Source organism: Polistes fuscatus, unplaced genomic scaffold, assembly GCF_010416935.1.
Source record: "Polistes fuscatus isolate 324 unplaced genomic scaffold, CU_Pfus_HIC Scaffold7, whole genome shotgun sequence".
NCBI lineage: Eukaryota > Metazoa > Arthropoda > Insecta > Hymenoptera > Vespidae > Polistes > Polistes fuscatus.
The window spans coordinates 1,515,584-1,541,603 of record NW_025113151.1 but is presented as its reverse complement, the minus strand read 5'-3'; the positions used below and the strand labels follow the sequence as shown (position 1 = coordinate 1,541,603).

Below are 26,020 nucleotides of genomic sequence, written 5' to 3'. Positions count from 1 at the left end.
GATAAAAAATCTTTTGTTGTGTTCAACTTATCATGATTAAAATATTGCAATTAAATTATTTAGTTAAAATTGAAAAACTACTACCCATGTATAATAAATAGTACAAAACATTTATATATATATATATTATAATTTGCAAAATTTAATATTATAGGCTATTGAATAATTTTTTGATATTTTTCAAATATACAAAATTCTGATCAGTTTCAGCTCTATATTTACAATTTTCGTGCGCTTGCTTTTATTAAAAAACATGCAGTATTTGATAAACTCCGGGATTATTTGAATGTGTCTCTATAACTATGCTTGTATAAGTCAATATGTGTGTACTATAAATAAAATTAATACAATGTACAATAACAATTAGAGAGAGAAAGAGAAATTCTTTTTCTAAATTATATATACTATTTAAATACTATGTATATGTATATATATATGTACATACATATATATATTTTTATCAATCCTGCAATTTATCAGATATTACATACATGTTTAATAAAGTTGTTATTTCTAATGTGAAATGTAATAGGATTTGGATTGTAGTATTTGAAATATTTGCAAATGCTTCTTTCTGATACAGACAAATTCATACGATAGTTGGACAATTAATTGTGTCAGTCAAATACCAAGATAGCTGCAAAATGTAAATGCTGCACAGATGCATAAGATTATCAGAAACATTCCGAACCAGAATGGTATTGTGTCTGAAATGCATAAAATTTATGTAAACAAAAAAAAAATTATTAATTTTATTTCTTATTGAAACTAGAATTAAAAAATGATAAGAATTATTTTTATCTACTTACGTCTAAACGGTATACTGTGTATACAAATTCTGTTATCTATAGAAATGCTAATTACAGAAGTTTCTGTATTACTAGTGATAGGTGGTCCATCTAATTTTGTTGGTAAGAATTCTAAACCAGTTACAAACATATTGTGTGCGCCCGGTACGTGTAATACTCTTCTTAAGCTGAAAGCAATGTATATGTCTACGCTACCGGAGAACATTGTTCCAACGGCTACAAATTTGCCATCGTCTGAGACTGCTAAAGCAGATAAAGTTTCCTTATAAGTAATAGATTTAATAATATTGCTAGACTCCGTATCCCACAATTGAAGAAAACTTGGATCCTTTGCCATAGTTGCATTGGAAAGAAGAAACAATTGATTTAATGATATATCCACTTCTGATATTCTAAATCGACATCTTTTGTACATATATTTAGCATTATTAGGAGAATTCCACGTAAGTTCTTTATTTAATGATCCACTTGCGATGTCCCATAAAATTGCTTTCCCATCTTTAGCTATGGTTATCAATGAGTTACCATCTGGACTGAAGTCTATATCATCTATTTCTTTTTGATGAGCTTTTAAGTCATGCAATTTCTGCAGTTGCGGAAATTTCCATATTCTTATGCAACCATCCGTACCACCGGTAGCCATTAATTTTCCATTAGAACTTATACGAACTATTCTTTGCAGCGATTCATCTTCGCTATTTATTCAATAAAAGAATCGAACATAAGATATTAAAATAATAATATAAAAATATGATAAGATAAACAATAACACAGAAATAAATTACCTAAAATCTGTTTGAACGCTGTCAACTGGTTTGATTACTAACTGTAATCTTTTATTTTTAATATTAGAATTGTCATCTTTAATTTCTTCTATTTTCCCCTTCGTTGACTTTCTTTCTTCTTCCATTTTTTCATTTGCTTTTCTATTTCTAACACTATCCTTGGTTACATTGGTAACTTTCTTAATAATCTCACCATTCTCTAGGTTGACTATTTTAGTGTTAACGTTGTACAACTGACAATGATTTTCTTGACCAGCTAGTATCCAGGATCTTTTTGCATTATTGTAAGTAGCGCAGTTCATTACCACGATAGGACCAGTTTCGTGTCTTGTAACTTCTTCAGCAATAAATTGCACTCCATCATGTAGAAGTTCAAATATTTCCTACCAATAATTTCTAATTAATATTCAATATAATTAATATAAAAATCTAAGAATATAAAAAAGTGTATCTCACAAATCCATTGGCTACTCCAGTTTTTGAAGAACCACCACCACCTCCAACAAGTATATGTCTACTAGTCAACATTTGCAGTGTGTAAAGTGGAAAATTAACCCTAGCTAAGAGGCCACCTTTGTTTCTTCTTGAAGGCATTATGCATTTATTTTGTTTTTTAAGTAGATTGATATTTCCTTGTTTTTCCTTCTTTATACAATTTCACTCATTGATTATATAACTATTTATTAAAAATTTACAATATTACCAATGCTATAAGTTCCACGTTTCATAGATGTGTTCCATTGCAAATTTTATAAGGATCTTAACCTTGTACAAATCACTGTCTTAAATATAACCTTTAAAAGCAATTTTAAATATAAATTAAAACAAAAAATTATGCACAATAAACTATAAATAAATTACGATTAAATATAAATAAAAAGTGTTTATAATGAGTTTTCTATTAGGAAATAATTGACAAAATATTGATATGAACACGTACTCAATCTTTCGCGTGGTAGTTCTATTATTTCACCGCTAGGTCGCGGTACTTAACAATTCTCTTTAATGGAAAAAAAATGATTTAATAATTAATTAATTAACTCTATAATTGTTTATTTTTTTAATTAAAAATTATGGAACACAATGTTACGTTTATAAATATACACATTTTGTATTAAATTATAATTAAGAAAATTCCAATTTTTCGAATGAGTTATTATCGGGTTTAGTAAAAATATTTATTTGTCTGTCACGAGTATTAATTCCTGTAAAATCTGTCAATGTCGTTGCGTTTGTTAAAGAAATATCAGCGTCTGATTCCATTAAAGAATATTTTTGAAATTGCGAAATTTGTGAACATCTAAAAGAAACTATCGGTGACATTACCGACATGGTTTCCATAGACGCGGAATCTTTCTTATCGACAATATTTGGAGGGTCGAATTTGAAAAGTGTTGGTACACTTTTTATAGAAGTATTTAAATCCGTCTGCTTTTTTAACAATTCATCCGAAGTAAAAAATAATTTTGAAGTGGTATTCATCATAGTTGTTATTTGGTTACTAGTTTCATTAATTTTAAATGGACTCGAGTGTGGTGATTGGGTAACAAAGCTCGGATTTTGATTAAGTGTTTTTAAATCGGTATCTTTTATGAACCATGATTGCGCTCCAAATGAATTTTGTTGATTTTCATCGACCAGATCTCTAAATTGTTTATTTAAATTTCGTCTCGAGTTAACTTCTTCTGTTTCATTAGTTTCCATCCTAACAGTTGTATTCATGTCAAAATAAGTTGCTGTAGTATCGTTCAATTGATTTTTAGAAGACATTTCTATATCATGCCAATTTAAATGAGCCGGTTGAGTGGGTTGAGCCGGTTGAGCCAATTGAGTCGATTCGAAACTTTCCAAAGCTTCGCACAAAGCTTTTTCTTCCTGTTGCATTTTTTTAAATTCAGCAGTATATTCAAGCTCGTGTATAAGTCCGACGATATTCCTACGATTGAATTCGTTATTTTCTATGAGTTTATACATTGCCGCGACACGATCGTAACACGTCTTCTCCCATGAATTTGGTTCGGTAAAATAATCGTCTCTCTAAAATTAATACAAATCATTTTATTAATATCGCATTAAAAAATGATTTCGATTTTATTTACTTTCTTACCTTCATCTTAGTAACTTCTTTTTGTGCATATTCTCGAGCTTTGCTAGTGATGGAAACAGGAAGACCTGATACTTCGGCTAATGCAATACCATAATTGTCTATGGGAGTTACACCTACCATTAATTTATGCGTGTATACTAATCGTGCTTCGTTTAAACCTTCCGTAAATTTAGTTTCAGTCTTGAAGCAATGGCTGTAAAAAAATAATAACAATTTGGTTAGTATATATACAAATAAATAAATAATAACTTACTTTGTAACGTTGTAATATATTTCAGCTAATTTGGTGAGATAACGAAAATGTGTAGCGCTGAAAGTAAACGCTGTGGTAATCAAAAGTCGTTCGCATATCGCCCATGTAATAGAAGAACCTTCTTCGACAGTTGTACCTCTGCAAAGTTCGTCTAAGATCACTAATGATTTAGATGTAATTGATTGTAATATGTATTGTGCTTCTTTCATCTGAAAATAAAAAAAAATAATAATAAAATATTTATATATTTTTATATACTTTACACATTTTATATAATTTATATTAATTATAACAAAAATTTCATTAATAATTTACCTCAACAACAAATGTTGAAGCATTGCATTCTATGTCATCACGAAAGCATATTCTACAAAATATACGATCAGTAATTCGAAATTCTGCTTTTCTTGCTGGAACATAGCAACCAATCTAAAAAATAAATTAATTTTATTATTTAATTAATATATAAAGTATTTAATATATATATATAATTCTATTATTTGTATTATATTGATAACAAGTTTTAGTATACCTGTGCCATGATATGTAATAAAACAATTTGTTTTAAGTAAATAGATTTACCACTCATGTTTGGGCCAATTATTGTATGATAATTGTAAGGTATCGATGCATGCTGAAATAGAATTAAATAATTTATCATATCAATCAGGAAATATTTTTAATAACAAATTTATACTACCACATCGTTCGGTACAGGTCGTTCTATCCCAAATACTGCCATTATAGGATGTAACGAATCTATTAGTTCTAATCTTGGTCCAAATATCGGTTTTACGTATTCAGGAGATGAACTTATATGAGCTAAAGAAATAACTAAATCTAATTCTGCAACGTCAGCGCTTAGTTGATAAAGGCAACCAATGTGTTCGCGAATGTTCACGAGTAAATCATTCAAAATCCTGTAAATTTTATTTTCATGTTATATTAATTTAATATTAACTGAATCGATATATCTTCCTAAGTTAAATATACAATTGTTTTATTTATAAATTATTTTTTGTTATACCCCAAAAAAACATTACTTACGCGTTGCTCATTATGTGAAGGTCTTCACAAGCAATTTTACATTGATGACTCAATACCAATAATTTGTTTGTCGTCATAGAATAGGTGTTCTTATTTTTTTGTACCTATTTACAAAAAAAAAGAAAAATGGAAAATAAATAAAAATAGTTAAAAATTATTATTTATAGTTAACTTACTTGAACGAATTCCGATGGTAAATCGGATTGCTTGAAATTCGTTTGTGGAGATATTTCTGCTAATATATAAAATCCTAAGGATGAATTGCATTCCAATGATAAATTCAATTTATATTGTATCGCTAAGTTTTCTACGAGATCTAAAAATTATTACAAAGTTAAACATGTGTTAAATAAAAAAGAAAACGATATAGCAAATGTTTCAAAAAGCAAATCTTAAATTAAATTAAAATTAAATTTAAAAAACTGACTTTTCATATCACTTATGAGTTCACAATATGTTTGTCGAGCAATATCCAATAAATCATTAATTCCTGGCTTAATTGCAAAACATCGTTGCATGTTTGATGACGTATATCCAATTAGGGATCTTGCATCAGGATGTATTATTTGTAGAATTTTATTTTTCATTATTTCAAATTGTGAATTCTCCAAGTTCTAAGAATATATAATCAATCAATTGAAAAATTCATTTATAATAATAATAATCGAATTAATGATTAATAAAATTATTAATAAAAAAATTAATACTTTTCGAATTTTAACAAAAAATGAAGCACGACCACTTTCAAGCGCTTCTCGTAATTCTGGTATTATTTCAAGAGAATTTTTTAATAAAAGAACATAATTTAAATTTCTTTCTGCATTTTGTGCGGTATTGTTTTGTAAAGTCATCATAGAAAGACTCAGAAGACGATCAGCACCATATAATCTTCTTACAAAAGGCTACAAAATAAATTACAATACAATAACAAATAATTACAATTATTATCACGATTATTTTAATAAAAATAAATACCTGAACAATATTGCATAATAAACGATTAGAAACCAACTCAGTAATGCTATTTTGACGTTCTATAATTATTTCTTCATTGCAAAGAGGTTGTAAAATAGATGCTCTTAAAAGTCTTCTACCCATTGGGGTAACGCAATGATCCATTGAACTTAAAAGGCTAGCATTTTGTTGACCACATTGTGACACAACTAATTCTAAACTTTGTGCACTTTCTATGTCTATAATAAAATAGAAAAATAAATTATAATATGTGTATTTATAAATGTTGAATGTACCAATATTTTACTTCTTTATTGCAATCACCTATAACTGTGGTATTGGGTGAACCTTGAAACTCAATTCTGATTGATTTTGGTGCATAAACGATATGCTGAATAAATTCGATATACTTTAACAAAGCTGAGGCTGCTGCTAACGCGTAATATCTATAATATTAATATTAAATATTTGTAATAAATGTGACATTGAATATAAGAAATGAATGAAGAATGAAAGAGAGCATAATGAGGCTTCCTGAGAAATGGAAGAAGGTAATAGAGCAGAACTGTTCATATATAATACAGTAAATTAATTTTAAACAATAAATGTCGCCTATTGATTTCGCATAAAAAAAAAAAGGAAGGAACTTATGGGACAACTTAATACTTCCTATCATTACTTTTGCTTTAAAAATAATTCCACAGTCGAATATTCTTTGGCACAATGTGTTTTTACACGATCCAAACCGACAGATTCATTAAAATGAATTCTTGATACTGCAGTGATACATAAATTAGGAAATTTTTCTCTGATAGACAAATACAATTTATTTCTATTTTTCGTTTCGTTGCACATCGTATCTGGCATCAAAATCTAAAATTTATATTAATCTTATAAATATTCTATTATTTGAAATAAATCATTTTTTTTGTATCCTGCTATTAGATTAATTATTTACCTCAATTGGATTAAATATATAAATCTTTGTCAAAGTATTTATGTATGTTTGATAATCACTCATTTGACAAAGAATTAAATGCGAATGGTGAACATCTATTGCAGCTATTCCTACTTCTCCTCTTGCTTCTCCACGACCAGATGTTACAGCTAAATAAAATTAATTACATTTAATTAAATTTAATTTACATATTTAAAAAAATTCAATTGTAGAATTTATAAATACGCCTGATAATAGGCAACATTTTATACATCTTGAATTTTTTAGTTCAACGATTTGATCGCTAGATGGAGGTAATTATAGATTCTACAGAAATCTGCAATATCGACTTTACCAATTAAAAAAAAATATGAAATATAAAATACGAAATTAAATTAAATATATCATCAATAAATATTATACTTTCGTGTATATTTTATTTATAACAATATTAAAATTACCGAGTATGATGCAAGATTCCGTTGATGTATAGCTTCCTGGTGTTCTTGTAGTATTTGATCTATATATTAAATAATTATTTAAAAAATTTTTTTCTATTAAAAAATAAAAACATAACAACAAAATTATTGATTACCCTACACTTCCTCTACGAGTTGAACTTGGAAGAAATGAAGATGTGGATGCACTTTTTAAATTTCGATGCACATTCGTTCTTACAGTATTTGAATTTGTAGGGCATAGTTCGACCAATGGTTTTCTAATTCCAAAATCAAAGCCTATTGAAATTATTAATAAAAAATAAATTATCATAGAAAAAATCTTATTTCTATTGTTTTATCAGCACAAAAAGAAAATAAATTAATTGCATACGATATTTAGGTAAAACATTGATTATCATTTCTCCTGCTTTTCCTCGTCCTCTTCCTCTAACTTTTCCTCTCACAGGAGCCGCATTATCGTTGCGTATAACATTCATGTTAATTAATTACTCTTTTAACAAAAATTTAAATATTATTTAATTATTTATAGATAATCGGCGTTATTATAATTACAAAATTAGAATTTTCAATGCATTCGTTCGAACGTACGACAATTTTTCGTTCAATCGGTGGCCATATTAGATTGCCACATTTAGCGGGATATTTAAATTTGAAATAAAGTGCAGACAAAATTAAATTTTATTGCACTCCCACACAGATACAAGTATTTTATTAATTTATTTATAGATAATTGGCGTTATTATAATTACAAGATAAGTATTATCAAGGCATTCGTTCGAACGTACGACGATTTTTCGTTTTCGATATGCGGCCAGGTTCGATCGTCATATTTGGCGGGACAATATTTGAATTTGAATTTGAATGAATATAAAAATTAACTTTAAAAAAGATTATCTTAGTCTCATAGGAAGAATTTTTTATTTACAAATTCAATGCCTCCTTTTTTTTCATTTTTTTTTAAATCCGTCCAACGTTACAGAGTTCCGCACAGAACAACAGACTTAAGCGATAATTAATAAATAAACACAATCACAATTACTATTGTTTTGTAATAAATATTATACCGTCGGCCCTCGAAATTTCTTTAAATTACATTCGTATTTACACACGATTCCTAAGTGCTATTTCAACATTAGATATTCCACGTTTATTCAATGGAATTCGATAGGGACAGTTTGAGAAACTCGTATTTTGCTCTTTGATGTGATTTTTTTTTTTAAAATGCAGGGCAAGAATTGTAAGAAGTTTTCGTTTATAAGATCTACTTTTAGTAGAAGATATTTAACGCTTGAACCCACTCAAATGATTTTCGAGTAAATTAGAGTACTCATTCTGGTCCCCAGTTACTCGTCGCTCGCTTTAAATCACATCTGTTAAAACTCATATTTTCGTTTATTTATTTATCAGAGATTTAATAATCGTATTCAATGTGATTGATTAAGAAAATGCATCAAAGACTTTGTTCTCTATTTTCTTTTCTTCCTTGTCTTCGTCGTCGTCTATTTGGAAATACAATTAAGCATCATATTGATTGCCAGATCTGCTCATATATATATATATAATATAATCCCTCTAAGGGAATATTTAAAGTGCAAAAAATGCTGGCAAGATGTAAATATATCTTGACCACTTTTATTACCTCGAAAATATATATATATATATGTACGTATATGTTTATATTACGTGAAAGCTTAACGTGAAAACTAACGTTAAGAAAACGCGATAGTATCTTCTCTTACATTGGTCTTTTAGAATGCAACTGCGATATAAATGTTTTCTTTTTTTTCTATGACGAATGTGATTTAAACATTTAACAGTATATTTCAAAATTCATTGCAAGCTTTCCTATTTCTTTTTTTTTAATTCCAAAGCATATGCGATATAATTTTTTTAAGATTTCCATAAGATTAAATTGCATTTTAACTTAAAATTAGATTATTAACACATTTCTCTTTATTTTCGCATAGCATTTTCGTCGATCAGATTTCTTTCTTTTTTTAATATATATATATGTTTTTTGAACAAACGTTTTTATCATACATGATTCTCTTTCTCGGTATATATATATAAACTTAAGCCTTTACTAGACTATAAAATACCATAACAGCAGTCTCGCACTTATTGTTAGATTTAAAATAATCTTGATTACAAACTATGTAATACGCGTCGAAAATATAGTATAACGATTTTGTATATAATATGTGTATAATAATAGATAGATAGATAGACGCGTAATCATTTTTATTATCACATGGTGTATACTTTATGTATATATATATGTATGTGTGTGTGTGTGTGTGTGAAGAAGATATAGAAAAATTAACTAATTTTTTAATTATTTTTTTTATTTGCTTTGTAAGCAAGCTTAATTATTATTTTTTTTGTTTTAATTTTAAAGGGAAGGGCATATGAGATAGAATCTTCGAAGATTTACGAATTTTCATACTTTCACACTCTATCATTTGAACCCTTATTTATATATATAGATTTAGTGCACGTGTATGTATGTGTGTGTACATATAATAATATGTACAAAAATGATGATTATTATCATTACAATTTTTTTTTTCAACACAGAGACAAATGCATAAAAATTCAGCTAATTAATTATGCTAACTCGTTACAACTTTACAAGGACCTTGTGACACAAAGCCAACGCTATGCGAGAAACTCACAAATATGCAAATTGGTTATTAAAATATAAATTTTAAGGGTTGATTTACGTCACGATATAAAACTATTCTACCGTTCGTGCGGGCCGCTTATTATTTTATTATTATAATTAATATTATTATTATATATATATATTTTCTATATACAAAAATTTACTCAAATCACAATTCACAAATATGATGTGTGTGGATAATTGACATGATATATAAATACCAAAAAGCAAGATTCTTTCTTTGCTTTCTTTAATATATATCTTGGAAACATTATATTAGTTATTCTTTGTATTCTCCTTCTACTAAAAAATCAAATAAATTTCTTCATACCAATGATGCTCATTGCATTAATACTCAATGCAGTTTTAATACAATATACAGCAAAACAAATGGTATTTAATGTACAATGCATCCCTGACACAACCCTGACCGTAACGAGTATGTGTATCAGATATACACAGCATTTAGTGCTATTTGTTTTGCCACATACTGTATAATATAATATAATAATAATAGTGTTTAACACAATATATAATTTATATAACATAATATAATACGATAATAGCATAAAATGATTTGGTCAGCTTATTAGCATTTTTTGTTGCTTCTTTCATTCATTCGCAAAAGCTGATACATATGTAAAACCAAAGTTTAAAAATTCAAATATAAGAATTAATAAAAACATGATTAAAAATGTTCTTTTTGGTTTCGTATCCATGATCCAACGCAATAATTAAAATAATAAAAGAAAAATATTATTTTTTTTGTATAAAGAACTGATTAATAAGAATTCTTTGGCACGGATGTATAATTTTTGTTTCTTTTTTTATAATATATGCATCGCATACCTACGATTCGATGAATTTGATAGCTTTTTTCAAATATATATATATATATATTTTTTTTTTGAAGAAATAGATAACTATTCTGAGTGTGTTTTAATACGAAGATACACAATGTCTGATATCGAATTTGATATGGCTCGTTTAGCAATTCATTGTTACACATGGGGGCGGGCATTATCGTTATCAATCGAAAGCGAAATGTGGCAGGCATTTAATTATAATTTCATTTGAAATACAGGGCATCCTAATAGTCGCTTTACCGAATTGAAAAATTAGAAATCATTTTTTTGGGCAGGTATTTGGAGCAGTAATATATTCTATTAAACAACACCGTAATTGGTCATTCATATTTTCAAATGATAAACAAAATATCCTAATTCTATTAAAAAGAAAACAATATTTGTTTTATATGTTTTCTCGGTTGAAGCGACTCTTAGTGGAACATCATGTGGATTTCGAAAAAGTACCTAAACGTGACTTTCAAGAGGTACTTTGAAAACTTTCGATGCTAAATTGGCGTCTGGCAAGGATTGTGGTCTCGCATTGGTAACATTGAAAACAACGTTACTGGGGCCACGAAAACTAACTTCGATTAAAAAACTAGTATCAGCTGGTACGTTAACACGATTGGTACTCAAATCCGGTGAGCTAGTTCTTAATTGACTTTTCTTTGGCTTGTAATCATTTTTAATAACCCTTTCAGCTTCCGATTGTAATTTATTATCAAGCCAATGAACTTTGTCAAAATCCTTCGTACCACCAACGGTGTGTCTTCTTTTTAATGATCTTTCCGGCATCCCATTTTTTCTCTTCAATTTCGTAGCACTATCCTTTCGAACGGATTGTCGTCTTTTACTTATATTACATTCAGTTTTTTCGGTCTTAGTCAACGATTCAGATCGTTTCAATTTGCTATTAGGTGATTCCGATCTGTCCGAATGTTTGTTCAAACTTTCCGAACGTTTTAATTTACTATTCGTCGGGGATGCCAATCTTTCTGAATGTTTGTTCAAGCTTTCGGATCTTTTTAATTTGGAGAACGTATTTTCCGATCTTTTGTTCAAAGATTCGGATCTTTTTAGTCGTGATCTTTCCTCGTTGTTCGTTAATATCTCGAATTTTTCTAATTTGTTCGAATAATTCGTGTCGAGTTCGTGTACTTTTTTATCATCCGTTTTATTTTCCGATTCGGTTGATTTGCGAATATTCGACGATCCACATCCACCACCTTCCTTCGTAGTTGCATTATCCGATTCTTCTTTCTTTTTATCTTCATCTTTTTTAGTTGAATCTGTTATAGTAGCGTTTGTTTCCTTTACATGATTAAGAACATTTTTCGTTTCCAATTTGATTGCATTTCGATCGTTGTCCGGTTTAGTCATTGCATCTGGATCGTGTACTTCGGTAACCGTCGAATCTGTATCTTTTTCTAATGCCTCCTAAATGTTATAATATAAATTTATTATTAATCAAAATATTACCTTGATCAATCTCGTGCAAGTTAAATAAAATCAAATGAAAATAAAAACCACTAATTATCATAATCCGAACTGGACGTATTTTAAATATTTGAACTGTTAATATTTAAAATATAATCTTACGTCTTTTGCTCGAAGAAAATGATTTTTATCGATCGATGACTTATGAAGACTAGGATCCCGGTAAACTTTTTCCGTTGGTTGATTCTTTTCCGGTTGGTCCTCGACCTTGATCTTTTTTTGATCATCTGAATTATCTACATTGTCGAGTGGTGCAGTTTCTACGGATGTTTGAACGATTTGACTTGATGGATTCACGAGTGACCTCCATTTACGATCGAAGGTTGTCGTAAGGCTGGTCAATAAGTCGCTACCTGAAAAGAAACAAATTCATTTCAATGAATATCAATAAGAACAATTTTTAACAACATTTCTTATTTTTGTATTTTAGTGAAAAAACATTCAAAGCACCGTTTAGTTATTTTAGAAAAGTATGTGTGAAATGTTGATTTTACATCATAAAAAATTCTGCACGAAATATAAATAATTTAAAATAAATAAAAAATTAATTTTACTGCAAATTATTTAATGAAACAAAAAGAAAAACAAAACAGTCTTCCGTTCGTACCTAGAAATGAATTACCTGTGAAAAATAAATTTACCATCTTTCGAATAATACCGAAAAACAACATAAATAATAAAAGATATGATGATGAACGATGACGAAAAGTATAACAAAAATTAACAATACAAAACGAGAACGTGTAGCGTAAGCGAACAGAAAAAATATTGTACAAAATTGGTGACTGATATATATATATATAAATATATATATTCTCGCATAATGATAATTATTATTTGCTAAATATCGATCATATTTAAAAACGCAACAAGGAGCGGCTATTAGTAATGAAAGAAAAATTATTTATAAATCATAATACCTCACGCATTACAGACGCATCCGCAATTTTACCAATTAAAGCTAACGATTTACGATTAAGCTTCACACTTATGCATAATTATTTATAAAAATGTGACGAATGACAATTACATTTTTATACACAAACATTATAATTTTAACACACACACGTGTTTTTCACATAAAACTAATGCATTGAATTTGAATTATTTAATGCATTTGTCACATTTCGATATATGTTTCAATACTTATTACATAATCGATGATATCGATAATAACAATGCATGTAGTAATAATAATAATAATGATAATAATAATAATAATAATAACAATAACAATAATAATAATAATAATAATAATAATAATAATAATGATAATGATAGTAATATACTAATAAGAAATATTGAAACTAATAGCAAATAGAAATGTTTTTTCTTTGCTATTGATCAAACGAAATACATAATGATTTTATAAGTAATAGTAATAATAATAATAACACGATGACATTAATAATAATAATAATAATAATAATAATAATAAAAATAACAACGACAACAATAATGATGATAAGATGATGATGAAGATGATGGTGATAGTGATGATGATGATGATAAGAATAACAATAATAATGATAACAACAACAACAATAATAATAATAATAATAATAATAATAATAGCACTAAAAGTAGCTGTAATAGTAGTAGCTGCAGCTGTAGTAGTGATAAGTGTAATAACATTAGTGAAATGATTAACAAAAAACAATTGTAAGCATTTGGAAAGGATAATAAACCGCAGCGGGATGTAAACGATATAAATAAATAAAAAATAATAATATTAAAAATAAAATAAAAATATATATTACTGTTCATTTAAACTTATACAATTTAAAAGAATTAAAAAAAAAATATATATATATATATATATATGTATATGACAATTTAAGATTTGGAGTACTAAACTTGTAAGAGAAATTTGTACAACTATATCGAATTTCATTAAAATACAAGCATACAACACATGCCCGCGTACTTGTTTGTCATACATGATTTTGTTTTGCAATTTAATTCCCGAATATTTGAGATTCAAATTAATTGTCGACGAATTGTGATAATTCTCTCGTAAAAAACGTAAAATAATTTAACGATTTCTTTGCACAACGATTATTCGTGTTCTTTAATTTTCCACAACATATCCTCTCCATCGCTAATTACTGAGAGACACATAGTGCGAGAAACACACACATACACGCACGCGCACACCCACGTGAAAAAGAAAAAAAATAAAAAGATTGAAAAAAATAAAAAGGATAGAAATATCGAATACTAGAATTTGTGGTCCGAGGAAAAATAATTTGAAGAGAAACTCTATATGTAAAAAAAAAATATAAAAAGAAAGAAAAGGATCAGGTTGGGGATAAAAAAACAAAAGAAAAAGTAAGATAAGGGTGTTTAAGCAGATTAAAGTTAGAAAACAAAAAAAAAAAGAAAAAAAAACCAGGATAGAATTCGCATGTGTATTGTGTTGGCATGGGTAAAAGATAGAATAAATAAAAAAATAATAAATAAATAAAAATAATAAAGTGTGTCATTAGAAGAAGAATATAAATAAAAGAATAAGAAGAAAGAGAAAAAGAAGAAAAGATAAAAGCCATTCGAATGAGGCAACTGTCAGCAGCAGCTCCTTGGACACCGACGATGCTCTGTGGTGGTCCTCTGATGAATTTACCTCGGAGAAATCTGTTTAAAGTCTTGGAGGGCGCACCGGGCCCTGACCCTGATGACCCTGCTGATCTTGACATCTCTGAAAGGTGCCCTGGTATGAAGGACTGGGTTGCTGCCGCTGCTGCTGTTGCTGCTGCTTGGCTCGATGCTCTTGAGTTTGTTGTTGGCACTGTTGTTGCTGCGGCTGCTGCTGATGCTGTTGCTGTTGAGATTGATGATCTGTAGAGTGATCTGGTACTGTTAACACCGGTTGATGCTGGATCAGCCGATGATGAGAGCGATGTCTTCGTGGTGGTGCCACTGGACCCTGTGGTACCGTGTAGGTGGGACGATATGTAGCACCAAAAACCCGGACTTGTTGTATGCCTATGTACGTTCAACGTATTTCGGATTTGTCATAATCGGAACCGAGTGCGAAGAAGAATTGGCTGCGACAGGCGCGATAAATCATCTCTCCCCACGCATCTTCTTTCTATATTTAATTTTAGGTGTGTTTTTTTTCTTTTTTGTTGCAGTTAAACCCTTCCGCCTCGGTCCGAATTAAACCGATACGTTTTTTGTTTTGGTATTTGACTTTTAATAGTCTCCCTTCACGTGGAAAAGATGATCATCGAAATTGGAAATGGATTTTTCTCACAAACTCGTTCTTTGTCTGTTTGTTTGTTTGTTTTTTAATAATTGTTGTGGAGTGAGTTTGGGAGATAAAATCTTTCTGATTTCAATGATCATAGATTATTGTTATTGAAAGTATAATAAATTAATAATCAATCGTAGAGACTGAGGCGGATAGGCAGAAAGGCAGGAACTTGACAAAATATCAGCACAGGCGTGTAAGCAGCCAGGCAAACAAGCAGGCAGGCAGCAAACGACGTACTTCGATGCTCGTTGCTTCCAAAAGCGCAGTAATAAATGTTTCATTTCAATTTTTAAATACCTATATATAAATGTATATCAATATATATTTTTTAAAATTTATATTCTTGACGAACTATCGATTTTAAACATTTCCAAACCTGCATGCACGTTTATTATACGCTAATCGATTAAAACAGATTAATAAATGAATTTTATCTTGCGCAAAATTTGAACAAAATCATCGACTGTGACTCTTCTAACTAGATTTAATTCTAACTAGATTTTTTAATTCGTTAATTAAACTATTAATTGTTACATATTATATAAAAACTTTGTCTATAAATGTTTTTGTTTGATAAAAATATTGCACATAGGATTATTGCAATGGCAAAAGTTAAATTACAAATCAAGTTATTGGTATTAAATTTGTGTTAATTCTTTTTTTTTGTTTTTGTAAAAGAAACTTGTTATCCTCAAATTATTACGTGTAAATATATTCATTATTATCGTTAACGATTAGAATTATTTATCGATGTATATTATGTAAGATTACAGGTAAGAAAAATGTTTGTAATCAAAGAAATAAATCTATAATACCATGCTTCGATGACATGCTACGCATATTTCGTAACATTGCTGATAACAAAGCAATTTCTAACTCGCGTTACTGTAACTGAATAATTGTATAAAGTATATGTAAAATTAATTTAAAAAAAAAAAATATTTAAAAAAAGAAGAAGAAGAAGAAGAAGATAATAATAATTAGATAGATAAAAATAAATGTGTACGAGATCAAAAACTTGGATAGATGTATAGAAATTTCGTTTGTCTGCTTTGTAAAAAGAAAAAGGTTGCTTTATATAAGAACGTGAAGAAGTAGATAAAAGTACCTAGAAAGCTTTTTGTTAATAGTGAGAATCTTCTGAGTCCAATGTAGAAAACATGATCCGGCTACACTCACCGACCATCAGAAGCGAGATTACAAAGAGAAAAATACAGAAAGAGAATAAATTCATAGATAAACGAGAAAGCGCGCGCATTTAATCATTTAGCCATTAATCACGTCACATTTACTTCTAATTCGTAACAATAATTAATTAATTCATTAATTAATAGTCGATTGTTTCAATTTCTTTAGAAATTTGTCATTGTGTGCAACAATAAAAATCAATATACTCGACTTTTTCCATATTTACAAAAAAAAAAAAAATCACACGAAATTATTTTCTGACATCGAATATCCTATCTTAAAAACAATAATTATGTTTAAAAAATACATTCTGACATTTTCGATAATTTTCTTTTCATAAATTATCACATCATTAACATTTTATACTTTACTTTGGTCATCTGTCTAAAAATCTTATCTTAACAAACATTATTCAAATATATATATATATATCATTAATTAAAGTGTCATTTTGTTTTACATAGTTTAAGAAAATCATTGAACTTACAGGTGTGCACATTAGATCTATATAGATTTAGGATACATCCTGATCAGATAATGTAGTGCCAAAAAATCAAACACGCTAAAGATCCCTATGTATTCCCCAGATGTATTCGCAATAAATCGAAAAAAGTTTCAATACATAGAGATAGAGAGAGAGAGAGAGAGAGAGGGAAAAAAAATTAAAAATAAATAAACAAATAAAGTAATATAAAACAGACAATTCAATACTAACCATCGTCCGAGACATCTCCAGAAATTCCTCTCCTTTGTTGGGACGGCGATGGTGATGAATGTGGAAGGTTGTGTACTTCGTGAAGCGAATCCAAGCTGCCGTAACGAATAGGCGGTAGGCAAATAGATTCTAAAGACGGCTAAAAACAAGAAACGAAAAAAAAGAACAAAAAAAACAAAAAAAAAGATAAATAAATTTCAAAGATATATAAAAATTGTATCAAATATTTTACCAATATGTGTACATTTATTTAAATATATTAATGCATAAGGGAATGCATTGGTCTCACCTCTTGATCTGTTTTAAACTTTTTGATAACACCATTATTTATCTTCTCGCCTAATACATTACTAAGTTGATTAGTAGCTTGTGCTTTCTGACGCGTCGTAGGTTGTTGTTGTACAGCTATCGACAAAGGAGTAGAAGCCATTCTTGTGGTAGATCTTGATCTGGCATGTTTCTCGGATAAATCAGCTAATGATTTTTCAGCCAACCTTTGATTCACATTAGTTAGTCGTCCGGATAGAAAATTCGGTATCACCGTACTGTCAACTATACTATCTAAGAGATCGTCATTTTCCATTTCACGTTTCGCCAATTGCCATTCCTTATCTATTCTTCTTCTTTCCTCTTCTCGCTTCTCTGCTTCGCGTCTCTGCCTATGCTGATCTCTCTGCAACATAGCCTTTGTCTCCTGTTCAAACCTTCGTATTCTTTCTTGGGTTGTTGCACTCAGTCCGGCATACGTTCTTATAGCTACCTCATCGTTACTCTGTTTATTCTCATTGGATGCATTAGATGTCATCGAATTTGTATCCAAGCAACTCAAACCAGCCTCGCTCAAAGGCCTCGACGATGATTCCGAACTCGAGGAAACACCACCCACGTGTTGATTCGAATATTTTGATCGACTAGAAGAGGATGAAGCACTTACTGGGCTATTGTTATTCGTTGACGATGAACGTTCTAACGGTTCCGACGAATTATTAGAATGATTGTGTTGACTTTTGTTCTCGTGCATCAATACTATTTCACTGACTGAACATTGACGTTCGTTGAGTGCCATGCTCTGACGAATCGTCGGTGAACTTTCTGAGCTTTCATGCTTTATTTTAACCTATTTAATTAAATTGTTAATGCGATTATATCTGATCAGAAGGTGTATTATTAATTAAATCATCTATACGTATATTTAAATAATATGTACCTTCTCTTCATCGTGTTCTTCATTCTCTGCTTCATCCTGGCCCTTTCTTCTCCTTTGAATTTTCCTGTTAGCTGCAGATATGATTGAAGATACAATGTCCTTTGCTGATACCATTTCGCGCATGCCTGTTTTATCAAAATAAGAAAAAAGCCAGCAAAATAAATAATAGCACATACAAATAAAGAAAAATAAATCGAAGCATTGCAATTAGCAAAATATAATAATCGACTAATAATTTATTTATGATATTCTAATATGGTTTCTTTTTATTTTTTTTAAATAAAATGAATTCAACTAAATAAAATGAGCGATACAAATTCACACGTATCTAATTTATTAAAACTAATGAAATATTTTAATAAAAAATCGTTGATCTATTAATATACCTTCGACTTTTTGTATATTGTTTAGTAGTAAATTATGATTAGTATGGGATGTTGGTTCAAGCTCACAACCGTCAGCTGGAAGACTTATGTTAACACTAAGTCTACTTAAATCATCGAGATCTTCTTCTGAGAAGAACCAATCAACCTGATAATTATCAATAAGTATATTAATTTGTTTGTCACAAATTCAAATTAAACGTTTGTAAAATAATTGAATATTTTTTAAATACTTACATTGTTTAATAAACTTTCGACTATTTTACATTGGTGAGACATATCAGTGACCATTGTAACCATATTATCTCTTGAACCACTTGCGCGTACTAATGTCGGTCCAAAAACGATAGCTATGTTTTTAGCTTCCATTTTATTGACTTCACTATGTTCTACGATTCTCTTCAAGTGAAACATTAAATATTTGAGCGTTTCAAAATGATGTTCTGGAAGATCTCTTAATAATTTCCTTATTGTAGCCATTCTCCTTTGTGGATCTTCAATTTTATCAGCATCAATGAACATGGGATACAATTCAGCAGTTAATAACGAATCTGGTAATTGTCGGAAGAAAGATTTCAATAAAGAAGATATCACATTCACGTCACTCCATCTTGGATCCTATAAAAAACAATTTATTTATCAAGATGCAACGATTTAATTTATCTTAACATTTTTTAACGAAATATAAAGACATCTGTACCTGTAGATTAATATTCTCAAATCCTTTATTTACACTCTCAGTAAGCTGAGAAATGGCAGCAGTATTTCCTGGCACTCTGTAGATTCCAACAACCTCAAGGCCACGTGCCTCGACTATGCTAGTGCACATTTCAACTATAAGAGGTACAAATTCCGAAAAGGAAGACTACAACAAATTATTAAATAGCAATTAAATAGAATGAAATAGATTTTTGTTGATGACTTTACGAAACGTTTATATTTACCGATGGACAAAGTTCAAGGGGTACTTTAAACGTGGCACCTTCCGGTGGTAATTGTGCAGTAGGCGATGATGGTGAACCAGCTTGTTGACCATGCATTTTTCTAAATTGTTTAGCTACCCTACCCTTCCAAGTTTTAGTTTTTGGAGATGAAAGAGGTTCCATAGTTTGACTTGGTTTCCTTGTTTTATTAACTGGTGATTGTCCAGTCGGTGATCTATTTCTAAATGATGTTAACTTCTTAATACCTTTGTGGCTGGGTAAGGGACTCAGTCTTTGATTAGCATTTTGAACAGAGGCAACACTGGGTGTTGTTGGTCCGGGAGTTTGTGGTACTGCTTGTTGTTTTGAAGTACTAGATGTTACATCCTAAAAATTAAATATTAATAATTATAAATACCATAGAATATTTTTTTTCAAAATATAAAGAAATAAATTTACCAATGGCTTTTCAGTAGCAGCGTATTTATGAAGTGCTCTTAACCAAAGAGCCATAGAAGCTGCATCTTCTGTTTGTAAAAGCACTTCTGCTGTAGGATTAACCACACGTAAAACATGTTTTCGTTTGGTGTAATCCTCAGCAATATCCACCAATGAACACCTTACATCAATATTTTGTACAGTACCTTCAGTATCGTTAACCGATGAAGGGCTCTGTATAATAATACAATAAATTATATTATTGAATAATTATTTGTCACGAGATTATTGGTAAAAGTAATTGAATTGTTTTTAATTTACCTGACTGTGACGATCCTTATAAAAGAATAAAATTGGACCTCGAAGAACACCCCAAATTTGCTTCCAGGAACGATCAGAAGATCGCTGCAATATATACATATATAAATAATATTATTAATAATTTGTTAAACTTATTTTTTGTTAAATAAAAAAATATAAGAACATTTCATTTACCTTGCCATCGAGCACTGTAAATTTAATGTGAAGTGTGCCTTCCCGTTCAACTGGTTCAACCTCCTTCGGAATTTCATTGCCACTATCCGTGGTACTTACAATACTATTACTGAAATAATTAAAAAAAAAAAATAAATACATCATATTTCAATATTAATTTTGTACTTTTACGAACCACAGACAATCAACAGATAAAGTGTTATGTTGTGTAGTCACTGAAAATTTATATACATTGATGAGAAACATTTTTATTAACAGTTATGAATTCGATTTCATGAAAAGATCATTCAATGAAATATGTTATTAAATATTCCATAGAAATTAAAAATTAGATACAGTATCAGTTGTGCATATATATATACAGGATGTAATGAAACTTATCTTTTAAATTATAAAATATGTTGTTAAAACTTTGAGGAAAAAGCTTGGACATCCTGTATATAGAAAATATATACAGCACTTGTTATTAATCACATACGATAAAACACTTGCAAATATATTTATGCGCATTCAAAAAAATGTCGATAATACAAAAAAGCCTTGTCCACATATATAGAGATGCGTTGTCTATTATATAACAAATGACATCACTGAAAACAATCACCTTATATTAATGAACAGTTTTTTAATTACTGCAATAACCCAACATCTGTCTGTATATTTCCCCCTACATTAAGAATATTCAAGCTATATATATTATATCGCTAAGGTTTTATCACTCGCATACGTACATGTATATATATACGATAACTCAAACATAAAAAGTTATTACATGGAAAAAGTAAAAACTAAGCCATCTGATCTGGATAGAATAATGTTAGTCATCCTCTTGAGTCATTTTGAAGTGTAGATATCCTACATAAAGCAAATATTCTAGACACTGATTTACAAAACACATTATACACACATAATGTATCTGTAACAAAACAATAATCCGCAAATAGATATGACCCAAACTATTCAGAGAAGGAGAATGAAGTATGGTAATGCTGTGCTCATTTTTTACTAAATAAAGAAGAAGAACCCACGAGTACAACAAAATTAAGAAAAAGAAATTAGAAAATAATAGTATTATTACAACCTAATCGCTGTTCTCCCTGAGTATGAGAAAAGAAGAAATGTAAAAAGAGTTAAAAGCAATCATAATTAATAAAAAGAAGAAAAGAAGAAATAGAACAAAGAATCATATCGCTTGCATACAAAAAAAATACTATTCTGTAACAATAGATTTGTCTATTACTAAAGGAAAAAAATAATGTCGAACGTATTTACAAAAGCAACAAAATTCTAATGAAATTGTTTCAACGAGTGGATCAACGAAATTAAATCATAAATAGCTTTGGAAATAAATAAATAAATGAATAAATAAATAAGAGAACAAAATTGAAAAAAAAAACAAATAAATACGAGGCTTTCTCTTTTTTCGTTTTTGGGGGTTTTTTTTCAAGGCCTTCTACAAACGATTACACCCTCACCGAAGAGAATGTCGATGAAGATTTGTAGACTGCGTCATATCCTCAAAGATTCGTCTTAATGGTGTTATGTCGCTTGTAAATAACGGTGGTCTCCATCGTCTATGTGCACTGGAAATACATACACATGAACATAACTGAAAACTTAAAACTGTATTTACGCGCGTGGAGGGGATTTAATAAATCAAATAAAAATACAATAAATAATAACTTGCGTTACACAGCATCACCAAAAGGAAAAACAATGATATCTTTTTCTTTAATTATGTCGGTGAATTATTCCAAGCACCCAATACGTGTTTCTCGGCTGTGAATTATACAGTGATTCGAAAAGGGGAAAGGGGGGAAGACAAAAATATGATTTGTTAAGAAACACGCGCGTATATCACAAATATACATTAAAAATGAATAAACGAGAATGATAAAAATGGTGACGAAATAAGCCAGATTTGTTCAGTCCATCTTGTGTTTTTCCAAACATCAACTTCACCTATACTGATTCATTAGCGCTTATCTATTAATTATTAATTATTTTTTCTACTTTAAATTCCTTACATATTGAAATGTCTAAAAATGTGATAATAAAAGAAACAATTTACCTTCTAAGAACGTGAACAGGTTCAGTGTCACTAAGATCTAAATCACTATCAACGTGCATTCGTTCACCCCACGTAGCTTTCAGGTAGGAAACTCTTCTCGTAGCGCGCTCTTCGTCACCTACAACATCAAATTATTGTTTAATACTTCGTATTATTATTTTTAATCATTTATTTTATTAATATAAACCATAAAAAATACTTACTCAACTGTGCGTTTTTCTGTCGTCTTAGGATTACTCCATTGTTTGATGTTTCATCGCAAGGAGCTGTGAAAAAAAAATAATATTGTGAACAACCTACCCATGCGATATTTAGTTGTAATTTTTATATAAAAATCATATGAAAAAATATAGAAAAAGATATTATTTTAATTAACTGACCAAGTTGACTTCTAGGAGACTGTCCATAACTTTGGTTTTTACTATCACCATTATTATTATCATTTCGGTTGTCTTTTTCATCTTCTTCTTGCTCTGTTTGCCACGTGTGTCTTGTATTTCCACGCGATCCGTTTACAGCTTCCCAAGATTCCGCACTATTACTGCGTGCCCTAAGATGAACTGCTTCTATTTCCATCGTCGGTATTTCTGTAAATTATAATCAAATTGTTGTAATGAAATTTGTTTTTGCATTGATTTTTTCGCAGCATTAATTGCATGTACTGCTTGTTAAATCTTTCAGCGAGAGATTAAGTTACATTAAATGTTTTTTTTCGAACAATGCATACAAACTGTTCAGTTTTTTTCATGCTAAAATATTCTAAGCATTGATCATGTCATCCTAAAGTAAAATTGTTTAATTGACATTGCTAGACGATAAACATTTCTTCTTTTTTTCTTCACAATTTACACGTTGAATAAAAATTACAACAAAAAAAGCGACGTATACATATAATAATAATAATTATTTGTTACACAAATAAAAGCTGATCGATTTTTGTACTCAATTTCCTTAAAGCTTATTATTATTTTATCTTTAATCATGCATCCACACATACTAACAATGGCACACTTCGTTTATTGTGACGAGTATAAATTTACTGAAATAAATTTTGCAACGACAACAAAATAAAACATAAAGCAAAGAACAAATATCTTTGTTTTTTTTTTTTTACTTCTTTTCTCTCTAATTTAATCGACCATTTAATTTTACTTTAGGGATACAAATGAATGATCAATTGTCGCGTTCACTTAGTTATACATTTAACATTGAAACAATATGGACGACGTTCAAACAAAATGCACGGTGATCACTATAATAAATCATAAAATGACGACAACAAAAAAAAAGAACACATGAACCGCTTTTCTTATTCTACCTTGAACTTCTTTATAGTTGGCAGGGGGTTCACAATGGATGTACTTGCTGCCTATAGGAAATATTCTGTTTCCGGATAATCCCCTCCCTAAGCCACAATATTTAAATATACTATACTTATATAGTAATGAATAATAATAACCAACGTCAAATAAAATTCACGTATGAATAGATAAATAAATGAATAAATGAATTGATAATTCAATGCTGTCATTGATTAAGGAATTCATTTTAAATGAAAAAAAAAAAAAAAATAATATTCAAACAATACTCACCGGAATCTAACGATTTGCTTTCCCTGTTAGCAGGTATTCTTCTTGGTTCTTGCGATTCTGCTTTGGATTCGAATTCTCTCTTCATGACGGCAACGTTTGGTACACTTCTCTTATTCGACAACCTAGACAGTTCGCTTTTGTATAAATTAGTTCGATCGCTAGTTGGTTCCTCGTCGTCGCTAAGAAGTCTACCGGATTCAAATTGTTTCGCGCGTCTGGAAACAATTTGTAATCCTTGAGGTGGTACCACGAATTTGTCATTATTTTTTTTATCCAGCCCTGGAGAAGATGGTACGGAAAGTGATTCATTCCTAGAATCTTGAGGATGTTGTTGGAGCTGCTGCTGTTGATTTGTTGCAATAGAATTCGATGCGTTCTCATGGATTTTCGACAACGTACTGACAAACACAGATTTATTGTTAGCCTTATACCTATCCTGATCGTTAGTTTTAATCGGCGGATAAACAAAATGATTTTCCTTTCCCAATTGACTCTCATAAAGACTCGAATAAAATCTATCTCTGATACTAATCTGACTGTCAACTAGATTCGAACGATCATCGTTCTGTTCACTTCGCGAATTATTATAATCCGATTCCGAATCAAGATCAATTTTCACCCTTTGAACATTTTGATTAGACGGTTTGGTTAATGACAATTTGCCATTGCTTTTGTTATCCATTCTTCTCGTAGGCGATTGTTGCCTTTGTTGTTGTTCATTGGGTGGCCAAATTTGCCTTTGAAGTTTCTGCGGTCTTGCGTAAAATTCTCTTTGAATAACAGCCGAGTTTGTACCACTACCACCACTACCACCACCACCACCACCACCACTACCACCACCACTACTCTGTTGCAATCTAGATGCATCCTCGGCGACACTCCATCCAATTGGATGACTCGGTCTGCGTAAAAATTCTTCCTTTTGTTCGAAACTCTTACGTAATCTGTTCATGATGACAGAATCGTCGGAACATTCGTTTCCAGTAACAGTCGAATTGGAGTCGAACGAGGACAAACTACCCTTACTGATTGGGGATGAGTCTCTTCTAGAATCCATACTCAATCTCGAACTTGGATCGTTGGATCTAAGTGCGTCTATACTTCCATAACTGGGAACTTCGGATTCGTTAGTTTGACCAGTAGCCCCACTACCTTCACTCGCTCGTCTTGCTATCACACGTCTGCCAGGACGGTATATAGGAACTTGTGGTTCCGCACGGGATATTGGATAACGTAACATCGTTAATTGTTGTTGTTCTTTTTCATACTGTCCACCAGATTCACCCGATCTAACTCTCTCGTAAATAGGATCTTTGATTCTATCGTAAATTTGTTCGCTACTCGGTCTGAAATAACAAAAACCAAAATTTAACGTTATGAATTAATTGA

The 26,020-nt window shown here is 29.8% G+C and overlaps 3 protein-coding genes across 9 annotated transcripts in view; all 3 read right to left on the bottom strand.

The window, feature by feature from the left end:
• Positions 1 to 200: 200 nt before the first annotated feature.
• Positions 201 to 2,587, bottom strand: LOC122524343 (prolactin regulatory element-binding protein). 3 transcript variants are annotated; one of them, XM_043646532.1, is made up of 5 exons: positions 2,535 to 2,587; positions 2,051 to 2,388; positions 1,595 to 1,977; positions 810 to 1,504; positions 201 to 707 (listed from the first exon to the last, which is right to left on the bottom strand). In XM_043646532.1, exons 2-5 carry the CDS (start codon positions 2,186 to 2,188, stop codon positions 622 to 624), a joined length of 1,302 nt encoding a protein of 433 aa, XP_043502467.1. In that variant the 5' UTR covers positions 2,189 to 2,388; positions 2,535 to 2,587; the 3' UTR covers positions 201 to 621. The 3 variants fall into 3 exon arrangements, with proteins under 3 accessions (XP_043502467.1, XP_043502466.1, XP_043502468.1); XM_043646531.1 differs by having other exon boundaries at positions 2,051 to 2,557; XM_043646533.1 differs by lacking the exon at positions 2,535 to 2,587 and having other exon boundaries at positions 1,595 to 1,990; positions 2,051 to 2,141.
• A 120-nt stretch (positions 2,588 to 2,707) lies between these two features.
• LOC122524219 (mutS protein homolog 4-like) lies at positions 2,708 to 7,829 on the bottom strand. Its single transcript, XM_043646359.1, has 17 exons — positions 7,724 to 7,829; positions 7,493 to 7,538; positions 7,354 to 7,412; positions 6,914 to 7,062; positions 6,635 to 6,828; positions 6,280 to 6,401; positions 5,977 to 6,194; positions 5,709 to 5,903; positions 5,429 to 5,615; positions 5,178 to 5,317; positions 5,002 to 5,105; positions 4,655 to 4,874; positions 4,487 to 4,588; positions 4,270 to 4,383; positions 3,955 to 4,163; positions 3,702 to 3,894; positions 2,708 to 3,631 (listed from the first exon to the last, which is right to left on the bottom strand). Exons 1-17 carry the CDS (start codon positions 7,827 to 7,829, stop codon positions 2,720 to 2,722), a joined length of 3,270 nt encoding a protein of 1,089 aa, XP_043502294.1. The 3' UTR covers positions 2,708 to 2,719.
• A 2,889-nt stretch (positions 7,830 to 10,718) lies between these two features.
• The window catches only part of LOC122524342 (rho GTPase-activating protein 21), a 34,186-nt gene continuing 18,884 nt past the window's right edge, over positions 10,719 to 26,020 (bottom strand). Inside the window, exons 6-24 of one of the 5 annotated variants that reach the window (XM_043646528.1) lie at positions 24,632 to 25,977; positions 23,420 to 23,626; positions 23,243 to 23,305; positions 23,040 to 23,157; positions 20,969 to 21,077; positions 20,795 to 20,878; positions 20,495 to 20,707; positions 20,057 to 20,422; positions 19,813 to 19,977; positions 19,350 to 19,730; positions 19,116 to 19,260; positions 18,730 to 18,854; positions 18,283 to 18,639; positions 17,812 to 18,207; positions 17,523 to 17,661; positions 16,728 to 16,788; positions 14,987 to 15,348; positions 12,466 to 12,716; positions 10,719 to 12,303 (exon numbers count right to left, since the gene is read on the bottom strand). In XM_043646528.1, the coding sequence (XP_043502463.1) occupies positions 11,332 to 12,303; positions 12,466 to 12,716; positions 14,987 to 15,348; positions 16,728 to 16,788; positions 17,523 to 17,661; positions 17,812 to 18,207; positions 18,283 to 18,639; positions 18,730 to 18,854; positions 19,116 to 19,260; positions 19,350 to 19,730; positions 19,813 to 19,977; positions 20,057 to 20,422; positions 20,495 to 20,707; positions 20,795 to 20,878; positions 20,969 to 21,077; positions 23,040 to 23,157; positions 23,243 to 23,305; positions 23,420 to 23,626; positions 24,632 to 25,977 (5,860 nt within the window). In that variant the 3' untranslated portion in view covers positions 10,719 to 11,331. Of the gene's footprint in view, positions 12,304 to 12,465; positions 12,717 to 14,986; positions 15,349 to 16,727; positions 16,789 to 17,522; positions 17,662 to 17,811; positions 18,640 to 18,729; positions 18,855 to 19,115; positions 19,261 to 19,349; positions 19,731 to 19,812; positions 19,978 to 20,056; positions 20,423 to 20,494; positions 20,708 to 20,794; positions 20,879 to 20,968; positions 21,078 to 23,039; positions 23,158 to 23,242; positions 23,306 to 23,419; positions 23,627 to 24,631; positions 25,978 to 26,020 lie in introns of those variants that run through there. The other 4 variants (XM_043646525.1, XM_043646527.1, XM_043646529.1 and 1 more) reach the window with 4 other exon arrangements.

What these genes read in the sequence shown, in the direction of transcription:
- LOC122524343 (XM_043646532.1), bottom strand. Translation starts at nt 2,188, where the DNA reads ATGCCTTCAAGAAGAAACAAAGGTGGCCTCTTAGCTAGGGTTAATTTT. An exon ending in CTGGAGTAGCCAATGGATTT is followed by an intron (nt 1,978 to 2,050) that starts GTGAGATACACT and finishes AATTATTGGTAG; the next exon opens with GAAATATTTGAACTTCTACA. An exon ending in ACACAGTATACCGTTTAGAC is followed by an intron (nt 708 to 809) that starts GTAAGTAGATAA and finishes TATGCATTTCAG; the next exon opens with ACACAATACCATTCTGGTTC.
- LOC122524219 (XM_043646359.1), bottom strand. Translation starts at nt 7,829, where the DNA reads ATGAATGTTATACGCAACGATAATGCGGCTCCTGTGAGAGGAAAAGTT. An exon ending in TTTTTGTTAAAATTCGAAAA is followed by an intron (nt 5,616 to 5,708) that starts GTATTAATTTTT and finishes ATATATTCTTAG; the next exon opens with AACTTGGAGAATTCACAATT. An exon ending in AAGAAGTTACTAAGATGAAG is followed by an intron (nt 3,632 to 3,701) that starts GTAAGAAAGTAA and finishes TATTAATTTTAG; the next exon opens with AGAGACGATTATTTTACCGA.